The sequence below is a fragment of the Larus michahellis genome, chromosome 6 (assembly GCF_964199755.1).
Source record: "Larus michahellis chromosome 6, bLarMic1.1, whole genome shotgun sequence".
Taxonomy (NCBI): Eukaryota; Metazoa; Chordata; class Aves; order Charadriiformes; family Laridae; genus Larus; species Larus michahellis.
The window spans coordinates 67,366,914-67,379,435 of record NC_133901.1 but is presented as its reverse complement, the minus strand read 5'-3'; the positions used below and the strand labels follow the sequence as shown (position 1 = coordinate 67,379,435).

General features: G+C 38.3%; 1 protein-coding gene across 3 annotated transcripts in view; it reads right to left on the bottom strand.

The window, feature by feature from the left end:
• Positions 1–292: 292 nt before the first annotated feature.
• INPP5F (inositol polyphosphate-5-phosphatase F) overlaps positions 293–12,522 on the bottom strand; it is a 43,964-nt gene continuing 31,734 nt past the window's right edge. The window contains exons 11-21 of one of the 3 annotated variants that reach the window (XM_074591315.1): positions 12,105–12,182; positions 11,238–11,358; positions 9,029–9,157; positions 8,487–8,604; positions 7,743–7,941; positions 6,651–6,722; positions 6,482–6,555; positions 5,085–5,213; positions 4,250–4,337; positions 2,594–2,993; positions 318–2,537 (exon numbers count right to left, since the gene is read on the bottom strand). In XM_074591315.1, the coding sequence (XP_074447416.1) occupies positions 2,511–2,537; positions 2,594–2,993; positions 4,250–4,337; positions 5,085–5,213; positions 6,482–6,555; positions 6,651–6,722; positions 7,743–7,941; positions 8,487–8,604; positions 9,029–9,157; positions 11,238–11,358; positions 12,105–12,182 (1,435 nt within the window). In that variant the 3' untranslated portion in view covers positions 318–2,510. Of the gene's footprint in view, positions 2,994–4,249; positions 4,338–5,084; positions 5,214–6,481; positions 6,556–6,650; positions 6,723–7,742; positions 7,942–8,486; positions 8,605–9,028; positions 9,158–11,237; positions 11,359–12,104; positions 12,183–12,522 lie in introns of all 3 variants that reach the window. The other 2 variants (XM_074591314.1, XM_074591316.1) reach the window with 2 other exon arrangements.

Here is a 12,522-nt window from a genome sequence, read left to right as displayed (position 1 = left end):
CACGGGAAGTTCCAGCTGAACATCAGGAAACACTGAGCACTAGAAGAGGGTGCCCAGAGGGGTGGAGAAGTTTCTGTCTGTGAAGACATTCAATGGCCACCTGGGCATGGCTCTGGGCAACCAGCTCCAGGTGGTCCTGCTTGAGCAGATGACCTCCAGCCACCCCTTCCAACCTCAGCCACTCTGTGATTCTCTGATGCTGAAGCCAGAGGGAGTCAAGACAACCCACCCATCTCTGAAGCTTAAAACTCCCCAGCCCTGGAGTAACATCACATGCCAAAAACCATCTTTTGATTCCACTTTTTTTTATTAAAATATCTCATGTATATTGCTCACATTAAAATACAGCAGTAGTTTGATTTTAAATATAGCCACAAGTATAGACACTCAAAAAACCCAAACCCACATCACTTCAATAAAACAAATAAATAAATCAGATTTGTTTATCAAAGTTTCAGACCATGGGGGTTAGATGATACTCATTTCAGACACACTAGAAGTCCTAAGACACTGGACTACCCTACCCATGTGACACTATTTTCTGGGAACACCACGTGCAGCCTATCTACAGGACACGGACGAGGACACAGAGGCACCAGGTCTAGAATGGTGGTCGGTTACAAACCACAGCGTAGTAAGATCCTGCTTTACAGTAGCTTTTGGATAATGTCCTATGCTAGAATGGATGGCAAGGCAGTGCTGGGAAAGAGTAATTCAGATTTAATTATTTGACACACATAGATAAGGGCTGTTGTTGGTTTTTGGTTTTGTTTTTTTTTATTATTATTATCCAGTTCCCAGCATGAGTGGATGCTTAGCCTTATCCTGCAAGTATGCAAAGCTTGAGTTGGTAATGAATTTGGTTTTGATTAGATGCCGACAGCTATGCTCTAATGCAACACGGATTTTCTGAAAGAGTACACTTGCCTTCGGTTTCAGACATTATTTGGACTTTTGCATCTGGATAGTTAGAGTATAGTTTAAAACAAAAGAAATCCTAGCGCAGAGACACACAATGCCTGAAGGTCAGGTAACTGCTTTGTCTTGCTTTACACAGAGACAAAAAAATTAGAGCAAAATTGCCAGCATTTGGAAGAAAATGAAACAGGAATAGCTTTAGCATGCACAAGACAATTAGAGGACCTTTGCTCTTTTTCCCCTCACCTCAAAACAAGTGAAAAAAACAATAATTACAAACTAAGTTTGCACTGCAGGATCGTGGGTGTTTCAGATTGGATCTATAAACTTTATCTTTACTGAAAGTGTCCCAGGATGTGTGGAAAGAAAGAGGACAGCAAAAAGAAGTCTTAATTTCTGGTTAACATAATTAAATTCAACAAAACCGCATCAATTCCCATTGTAGAGGCACAATTCATAGTAGAAAGCTGCATCTAAAACTTCAATGGAAACAAGTAAAAATACTAGTTCAAAAATAAATAAAATGTAGTTTCCCGGTAAGTTATTTTGCTGGTACAGTGCAAGGTAAGTAAGGTCACAGAAGTGCAGTACCTCCTTTTTAGTATAAATACTTTCTACATAAGTCAGAAGAGCTACAAAATTAGTCTCCAAAAAGAAGTGTGCAACACATAGAAGACAGACAGCATGCTTACTAAATCCCAGTGTCTAAGCTACCTGTTTAAATATGGTTTACCGTTCTTTTGTCTCAGCTGCCTGAGGGAATTCTGAAGCTTGGTCAGAACCAAATTCATTTGCATCTCTCACTTCCTGTAAACAAGTTACCAATAGTATTGATCCCAGTATTCAGTAGCAGTTCATGCCACAACAATGAGTCTTGATATAGTTTTTTTTTTTTGTATTGGATCAAAAGCCACAACTAGAAGAACACTTCCTAAATTAGCAACTAGATTTGAATTATTCGCGTCTGGCATTGCGTAAACATCTCTCTCAGTTCTTTTTGTTTGATTTCATTTATAGCTTCTGGTTCCGCAGGGCTCTTCTGGACCTTTGCCACAGCAAAATTAATCCCTTGAGTCAATCCTGCTTGCGTGATGTTAGCGACCTGGACCATGGAACTGCGAATTTTAGCAAAAGGAGATACAGCTCTGCTGCTGCTACTGTCAGCTGGAGAAGGAGTCGTGTGGAGTCCCGTCTCAAGGTTACCAGACACAGATCCTGGGCTTTTATGAGGTTTAGTGAAGTCAGTCCCACCAACAGCCAAGAGCTGAGGATTTGGCTCAGAAGACTGTACGTCCAACTTAGATGGCCTGGAAGGAACGTCTCTGACGGCTTCAGCCTTGGTTTCTGCCACCTTAGGTGTATTATTGCTGGTTTGATTTATGTGATGGGGCTCTTGAGAGCCAGCCTCAGCCTCCAAAGCATCCGACATCTGATTCTGAGCATCATGCACAAACCTCTGGCAGTACACATCAATAGGTTTAGCAAATTCCATCTCCACATTGTCAGCAGAAGGTAAGGGTACGTCTTCACAGTCAGACTGGCTCGCCTGAGAGACGTGGATCTCAGACGGAACGTGGATGCTGATGCTCATGTCAGTGCTGCTTATGGACTGGGAGCGACTGCCCAGCCGTGGAGCGGAGGCAATGATGCCACAGCTGGGCAGCACGTAGTCTGCCTGCCCGATGTTCTCCAGAGAGTCAGTCAGCTGGTTGTCCTCGTCGGATTTAGAGTTAGTCAGGTAGTCATCGGAGTGGAATGAATCATTATCTGATCCTTCTGTATCAGATTCAGTACGGACTTTAGTATCTACCACCGGATTCTCTAAAGTTTCAAGGCTACTATCCGATTTCCAGAGATTCACTTTCAAATTTGGCTTTAAAAAATTGACTTTCACTTCAGGCTTGGTAAAGCTGCCCAACTTCCGAAGATTGCTAATGTTCACATTGGATTTGGTTTGTTTCACTTTCTGATTGAGAGACGAGAACTTGCTCAGTAAATAATTCTTGCCTTGGGCCAGGGACCCTCTGTTCTGAGACCGAATGCCAATGATGTCTTCATGAGGTTTACTGCTCTTCCTGGAAGGAAAAGAAAAAGTCTCTAGTGTACAGTCAAGGCAGTCTCATTTGTAAACACCAATTATTTACCATCTTCCAGTCTATTTCCATAACAAAGATGGACATTTACTGACTTATTCTTTCCTTACATAATTGTACCCATATAAGCTAATCAAATTCAAAACAACAAAAACAAAGGAGGGCTGAAACAGACTGGTAGCCAAACAAGGGGAAAAGCAAGCTTCTGCAGGCATTTTCAGTTTTAGATGTAACTGGATTCTAAACTCTCTGCATTTATAACCCTGACTTTGTGTATGCTGTATCAGTAGCCAGATTCAGCAAATATTCAATCTTCAGTACCTGTAAAAGAGAACAAGATTTTCTTGCTACACTTTCTAGTCAGCTGGGACAAGAAGCTGAAATAGTAGTAATAGCAATAATGAAGTTATTGAAATATGTGCCATAGTAGTTTTTGCTTGACAATTTACAATTGTGCTACACAACACGTCTTCTAGTAGTTCATGCAGTCTGAACCGGAAGGGTCCAAAATAAAGCAACAGATCACACTTGAACTGCTAAAACATGCTAAACTCCAGCTAGCCATCCTCTCTTATCTCTACACCACCGTCCTTTGTAAATTATTTCATCTCTGATAACACCTCACCAATATTTGTAGATAAAGGTCACTTCTGTTTAATTATAGATAATTGAATTAGAGAAAACTACCTGAAAAATTCTAGTAAGTACTTTTAATTATCAGCTATGCTTTCCCATGCCATCTCCTCTTAGTGGGCTTGCAAAAGGAAGAACTTCTGAATTCTAAGTGTTAGTCAGAATGGCACAGAAGTTTAGCTTCAGACATTTCTTCACACAAGAGCTGTAACGTTATCTGTGAGTTGTTAAGCACTCAGCCCCAGTGGAATCCAAACCAGATTTGCACTTCACAGGTTGTCTTCTTATTACAGAAGCAGACTTTAAGCTCAGATAGGGAAAAACTGAATTTGACAAACTAATTGTGAACCATCTGATTTGCAGTATGTTGTTTACATTCAGTAGCGTATATTGTCTATAAGCACACAGGTATAAAACAGTGCTCTCGCTTATACTTTTAGATAAGCACCTGCAGACAGTTACTATTGGAAGCAGCATACAGACAAATTAGCCAGATACTGATATTTCTTTTAGATATCACATATATGACTGTTGGCATGTGCTGTCAGCCACCGAGAAGAGAGCAGAAGTGCGACACAGAAAGTTCACATCATTTAAGTACTCACCTCTCCAGCTTCTTCTCAATAATGGGCACATCTAACCCCATCGCTTGCTTTGTGATTCTCAGCATTTCTGCAATGCACTGAAGAGTATCTGAAATCCAATTAGCAGCCTGTCAGACCCTTTAAAAAAAACAACCCTAAAAATCCCATATTCCAAAATCTAAAATTAGACTTATTTCCTTGTGACGTTTCTTTGGTTTTGTTGGTTTTTGTTTTTTTATTTCACCCTACAGAATAGTTGCGCCCTGCAAGTTGCAATTCTGATACAAAGCTTACAAAATAAGCTTAAAGAATAGACTCTCCTTAAGCCCTAAACACTGGGTGTAAGTGAATCACTGCCACAATTCATCATTTGCCGAAGAAAGAGAAGGAATTATATTCCTTCTAATCCTTGTTGATTAAACTCAGTGCTCCAGTAAGAAGTGATATTTTTCCCTTATTAGCATTCATTTAATTTAAGCAAGGAAGAACATTTCTAGACATTGATTTCACTAAATAAATAAATTTCTTCCACTCTTTAGGAGCTAATTTTAAATTCACTCAACCAGTTTTTGGATCAGTAAAGATCTGGACATGGAAATGTCTCAGTTCTAGAGAAACATGCTGCTTTAAAACCATGCTGAAAATTATTTTTCTTTGTATTAAAACAGTAACATTCTAGTGTTGACACAAGAAACCACATACAGGGTTTTTTGTTGCTTCCCCACTCATTTCAATTATATTAAGATTTATCCTTCTTCAGAAGTTATTCTAAGAGCAATGGAAAAAGTGTTTCCTAGCAAAACACTGGTATACTGAATATACTTTAACATATAAAACTTTTACATATGAAACAAACCTTTTCCATCTTCTTCTGGGTTGCGTACCACAGCTCTAAGCGTGTGAAAGTACCCACTCATTTCTTTGTATTTGTAATGCAGCCTCATGCAAGAGAACTTGGGTTTGCCAAAGAGAGTAGGTTCAGGCCCTGAGAAATAAGTTAGAAATCAATTAGAAGTTGTCTTTAACCAAACACCAAAAGAGATATTACATATGTTAAGGTACGGTCTTTGCAAGAGTTGACAGTCTTTTTCCAGGATAAAAAGCTTCATGTTTTCTTTAGAGTAGGATAGACATTTCAAATAGATTTCCACAATAACTAAATAATCAATTACTTATAAAAAACAATTAGACACTCTGGGTATGTCTATTATAATCCAGCCTGATTGTTTATTACAGACCATGCCTTCAAATAGAAGAAAAAACTTCTACACCTATTACATCCCATGTTTTAGAGTATGCTCCTGCAAGGATTAAAGAGAAAGCGAATATATTTTTAGCAAGTGGAAGTAATGCAATTTTCAAGATTGAGACCAAGTACTTCAACTTGTGAATGCACCGCATCTTATCTGTATCATTAAACAGGGTAGTTTTTTTGTTTTTATAACGCATTTGGTCTGGATGTTTCAACTGTATTCTGTATGTCAGGATGTATTATGAATCTCCACAATACAGAATTGAGGGAGACCTTTCCACTGAACCCTTAGAAATTGCACATAGATAGTGAAAGTTACAGTAAGGAGCCGATGAAATCACTATGCATTGTGCAATGGAGGATTAAACTCTACTGGGGGGCCCACAAAAATTTCCCTCCCTTCTCTCTGACTGGAACACCTTTTTCTATCTGTAAAGTCAAAGATATAACATATTTAATACTTGCAGCTGGAAGTGCTGGATTTAGCCTGCAGATGTTACATTCTTTAGTCAATAAATAATGTGATCAGCATAACAAGGTGATTTCATAATAGCATGTTTCTGATCAGACATTAATAAAGAAGAGTTTTTAAAAAGCCATGAAACAGATTTAAAGTACAGTTCATAACCAGATGCTGTATTTGGATGAAAAAGAGTGCACTAAATGCACAAACTTGTGATTCACTGTAGAAATTGATCAAATTGTTACTGCCAACTGATAATGAAATTTGTTTTGATGAATCCATATTTTAGGAGTCTGAAAGAGCAAAAATTTTAGAATCAAAGTCTCCATTTCAAGCAGTGGCAAGAGAGGACAGAGCGAGAACAGACTCAATTCTGGCATCTGTCATCAGAGAAAGCACATTCTAGCTATGATGGACTACACAGGATATATATTGAAACAGGAGGCCTCAATGTATTGTATATTTGTAGGATGTTTTGATAAGTGCTCAAGCAATTGTTTAAGACAATTCAAGAGATACATGCTGACTATATTCTTACCTATTTCAATTTTTTCCAAAGCTTCAAGACTTAACCTTTGGTATTGATTCACCTTGTCGATTTCATCATCATAGCTAGAAAAAGAGAATCAGAATTTAATGCTTCTTACTGATCAAAAACAAAGCCACTAAAAATAAACTACACAAAGTAAGAGAAAGTGGTAACTTACTAGGCCACATAGTAGGCAGAATTAGAAAGTAGCAGCAGAACATCCACGTCCTTATGAGTAGCATCGATGAGACTAAGGAAGGGGAAGAAGAATGAATACAGGGAAGGTGGTGTTATTTGAACAGCTGTAACACATCCCCAGTGTATTTTAGGGACACTCTTACAACTGAAGGCACATTACAACAAGAGGTTTCAATTATGGAATGTGTTCCATCCATCTCATGTGATGCTGCTGCCTCCTCACAGCCACTGAAAAACCAAGTTAGGTGTGACACTTCCCAAGCCAAAAGGTGACGTGCCGTTAGACTCTACAATACAATAAGTGGATCCATGTGACCAACACTTTTAAACCTGGAGTTACCCAATAGCTCTAATAGGTCAGCAGCAGGTCCAAAAATAAATAGCAAACCCACAAGCTACTAAAAATGCTAACAGAGAAATGGAAACATATTTCAGACTCAGTTAAGGTCTGTGCTTTGCAGAGGTACCGTAACATACTGCTTTGCTATTTTTCGATGCTGAAGTTTAACCTGCAGAAGATCTAACCACTATTTTCCTTTTACAAGATAGTGAACTCTGAACTTGATAAGGAGAAGTTATGGTTTATGCTCACTACTTCTCATGAAGAGAAATCTAGGTTTTCCTACTGCTGACTCATTACACAAGAATTTAATCTGATCAGACACAGCTTTGAAGTCAAGTTACACTTTCGCTATAAAGCAATAAGGAACAACGGCTCCTCAAGCAGCCCCTTCTAGAACTAAGGTTAGAAGTTCTTTTCATGGTGCCTACCGCATTTTGGCAATATAAACTGAATGCATGTATTTCCAGGTGGTGTCTCAAAGCTAACTCCAGCATGCACCATTTTTACACCACATTGGGAAAGCCACTCGTTTAGAGGACCTTTCCATTTACAATTACAAGTATTCAATCCCTTCAAGGACTCCTGTCATTCTACAGACCTGTCCAATTTTATTCTGTTAACACATCAGCTATCAAAAGCATTTCATATCAATAGTAACCAACAGAGGCAGTAGTAATTAACAGAGGTGTCACAGTAGCAGCTGATCAATTCTGACTTTATCACACAAACCTTGGATCACAGTCAATAAGTGCCCATCCTCCATGGAATTTTTCATCATCAGGTAAGAGCAGTTTCATGTAGCTCTGCAACAGCTGGCTGATCAGTTCCTGATGGCTCCTCAGGTTCTCCTTGTGCAAGGCCTCATGCTCTTTCTCTTTTGTAAATATGGAGTAAAGATCCTCCGTTACAGGGATACCCTGCATCAAATCTAAATAAAACACACAAAACATCAAACAAGGAACCAACAAATAGGAGCGACATACAGCAATAGTCAGATTATTTTGTAAATTCCTTCCAAATATTTTATACTTGAAGGAACTCCGGAAAAAATGGTTAGCTATTCTTTCCGAATAGAACATTGCCTGAAATTGAACACTCAGTAGGTATAACACTATTTTCCCCTCAGTGAAAGTAAGAGTTCATTCACCATTTTAACAAACACACACTGCATAAGTTTAACTTTGTCTAATAAAGAGATGTTACAAGAAAGTTACTGCTGAAATGATGTCAGGAGCAATGTCTACAATGAGTTACACTGCATGTAATCTCTCCTAATTGAATGTTGTTTAATCTCCAAATGAAGAACTGACTGTTCCATCTGGTGTCCGCTACAGACACATGAATATTACATACACTCAAGGTGCTTTCAAGCTTCAGAAAAAAAAAAGAATCAGTCAAAGAGATAAAGCCAAGACGATTTCAATAAACTTTCCTGAACACCATAGTTCAGCTTAGTTGAAGTTATATTCTTACCTATGACCGCTTGCCTGTAAGCATCCCTGAAGCGATTCAGGTAGTATCTGTTTGCAGAATTAACTCCATCCTTCATCACCCCTGCCAGCTTTCTTTCCCCAGTCCTTGTGAAGTCACCCTGTTACACAGAACATGCGAATCATGCATGTAAGAATATTTCAGAGTTGCGTAAGTGCTGTAACTGCTTAAAAGTACCATAATCGTGCTTACATTTAAATAGAATTAATGCTTAATATAGATCTTAAACTCTTAGCTCAGCTATGCTTTGTATCTAGACATGAAACTAACAGAATGGAGTTAAAAACCAGCCAGCGATGCCACAGGACGCCTGGACACTCAAGTCTTCTCCAATTCACACTAAGTGTGACAAACATTCTCCTACTGAAATGCCTCTCCATCTGTTCAACACAAAAAACATGCCGAATATTTGGCTAGCTTCATTACACATACGAGAGTTCTTCATTGGACATAACATACTAATGTGTAATACATACTGTGACATAACATACTAATCAGAACTGACAACGCTCTTCACCCTTTACCTTTAAGGCTGCGGTGCCAGCATACTGCCGGCTTATGGCATCTCCATTGTTCGCCCATATTATCTGGTAGATCCTATTGCATTTCACTGGCAAAGGCTGTTCTGGTGGCATCACACCCAGTTTTTTGAGCTGCAATTTGACATACACATTAATATAAGGTTCAAAATAAAAATAATTCTCAATGACAGAGCTTGATAAAGGAAGTGGGAACACTTGCCAAGCATTTAATTGTCAAATTTTACATGATCTGAAAAGGGAACCCATTCTGCTAATTTGTCAGATTAAATTGTTAGCAATGAATCACCAATTCATTGTTAAAGATCATACTACTGGACACAGCAGTAATATATTAATTATGGATGTAGGAGCCAGTCTTCAACAAAATTAGCTGAAGGAAAACAAGTTACTCTACTGAAGATACAGGAAATGTTTTTATTTTCTATAGAGGACTATCAGAAGAACAGACATCACAGAACTTAAACATGGATATAACAAGTTAATGTCTTCTATTGCAAAGGCATTCATGACCTCTAAGCTCTGAAAATAAAGAAATGGAATCTCTTTCCAGTTACAAGAAAAAGCACACCAGGATTCTTCATCTTTTGTTTCTAGATGCCGAAGCAAATGTAGTGGCTCCACCTTCAAACTTACTCCTCCCCCGGAATAAAACCTTACAATAACTTCATCTGTTGTGTTTATTATTAACACTTGTTCATTTCGGACAGTTACTGTTTAACACCGATACTGGAAGTAAGATATCTTACTCTTCAGAACAACCAGTACTTAAGTTTTTCCAAGATAAGTCTCGGGTACAACACAAACTTCAGTCTTTTTATGGACACTAAATTGGTAAAGCAGCACAGTTTCTCACTCAGAAGGCAATACTACCATACATAACTGCAATGTAGTCGCTCAATGTTAGGCCAACTGCAGGAATAACGTGGACTAAATCATAAGCAAACCTCAATTTACAACCGATACAGAAAATGCTCAAACACTATTTGTAAGTTAGATGAAAGTCATTACAAGTCTGTTCCTTGACTTTGACAGCCCTATCAAGTTCCCAGCTAAGAGAAGACAAGTCCTATAGTTCCAAGGAAGTGCAAAGACAAGGTAAGTGTAATTTTCAGTGTCCTACTTTCTGTCAGTCACCTTAAAACACTTAGGGCATTTCTCAGTTATGAGTCCAAGTACATCAGCTATAATACAAGAATGATGCAGCACATCACAAGCTAATACTACAGTAATGATTAGTGAAGTCTTCTTCCCAACACTCTACATAATTCTTGATTTTGAAAGATCGCCTTTGAACTGAAGAGTTAACATATATAGAAATCCTATTCTAAAGTAACAACTGTGGGATTCCTGGTCCCACCCCTCCTTCCCAACACTCTTATGTCAGGAGTTCATAAAGCAGATGACAACAGGAACAGCCAGATACAATGGTTAGAGCCATTCATTCTTCATCCTAAGGAAGGACCCATTTCATCCTTCGCTGTATGCATAGTCAGATTTGTTCATTTAGGGCTGGGCTCTAACTGAAGCTTCAAAGTTCCAGTTACAGTACTATTAAGTCTTCACAAGGGAAGACACCACTGAGCTTATGTATCAAAAAAGCAAACAGGGGGCGCACAAACAAGACGATGACTAAAGGACAGCCTCCATCTACTTGGAAATGCCTTCTCTACACAGGGAGAACTATTCTGGAGCATAATAGCAATCTGGGATATTTACATCATTCATTAATTGCTCTTCTACACACAGAGAAAATTAGTTATCTCCCTACCTGCTGCATCACAGTATTCCACTTAAGTGGCTAACTTCTAGTTAGATTTTAGTCCTTAACATCTCATTTAGGGCAAAGATTTGGGTGTTGGCTTTGTTATTTGTTTGGGTTTTTTGTTTTAGTTTAAGCTTTATATTACTGCACAACTTGAAGTGGCTAAATCAAAACAAGAGAATTCTCTCCAAGATACAGAGAGACAGCAGTTTCCTCTCTGAAGGAGGAAACTAGGCAACACTGTTTTAGAATGATTCCAAGTTATTTTAGTTGTACATATTACTTTCAGCTTCATGGCTCTTCAAGTAGGTCAAAGATCCTTTTCAGTAGAGGTTACTTTAGCATTTTTCAAACACACAGATTTCCCTGAGAATAACAATTAAGTTCTGAAGTACTCAGTACTTGAAAAAGGACATTGGTTCTACATGCCTGCTGTTCCATGACCACTCTTGCAATAGCAGCCTGCACAACATTGGTACGATCCAGACAGTCCATGCAGTTAACTCGAAAGATTCCTTCCTGTTTACAAATCACACCAGCTTGGTCAACCCTTTTAACAGAAAAATAGAGTAAAAGCATACTGAGACACTTAAATCCTGCATAATTGACCAGCTTCTATAAACAGTAGAAAATTTCACATATGGAATACTATTTATAGATGTACTTATCACCCCAGCCACACACCACTCAGAATTAAATACTCTTGTTCCCACCTATCCTCCGTTTTAGTCTAGGCCAGATATCCAACACAGACGATACTGGGGCATAAACCTGCTATGTAATCATATGCTCAATTCATACACACATGATACAAGCTTTCAAGAGAAAAGGAATTTAATTTCAAAAACATGGAAGTCAACAATAATGACAGCAACATTTCACTCACTAAATGCACTGAACAACATACAGTGATTGACCAAAGACTACAGCCATGCTCATTACCAAAATTCATGAACTTTAATCAGTACAAACTAAAGGTCAAACATGCCTACTGTTTTCAACAGTAAGGTTGGAGTTCTAGGGTTTGTGGCTCAAATACAGTGTTTCACATTAAATATAAGAAACCCTAAAAGTATTAAAGGCAGCAAGCCTCAAGCAGAAGACTGTCTGAGAATTTTTGCTATTATACATGTAGAATAAAAACACTTCAGAACACACCCTCTGACACATGACCTAGGCACTGGGAGAGGAATATAAAACATATCAGTTATGACAAAATCTAGACCTCTGTATATGTACTGGTTTATTTTTTTCTACAAATATTTCATACTAGTCTGAAAACAGTTAAGTACCTACCAGCACCACTTCATATCAAGAATAATATCATGAATGGCATCGGTCAGTGTTTGAACATTTTCAAACTTCATTCCTCGGCTAAAATACAGAATTTCACAGGAGTTAGTTTGAAGTAGAGTAATGATTTTTCTTTACTTAACTATTTCACATTATTTGTAATGTTAATACAGATAGAGTTTTGGCTAAGTGGGAGAGACAAGACATTATCTCCTGCAATAAGCTTTAAACAGCAGCAAATATTCAGAACTATTTTAAAGTACAGTTCGACATATAAATCCAAGGCAATAGATTCAGATCTTTGAATTCACAAAAATTTGCATTCTCAAGTGTAGCTTCCACCAGGAAGAAGTGTGCAGCTATTCAGGCATGTGCAACAGTTTGTTCTCATTTTAGGCACAGTCTCAACAAAAGCAACCAC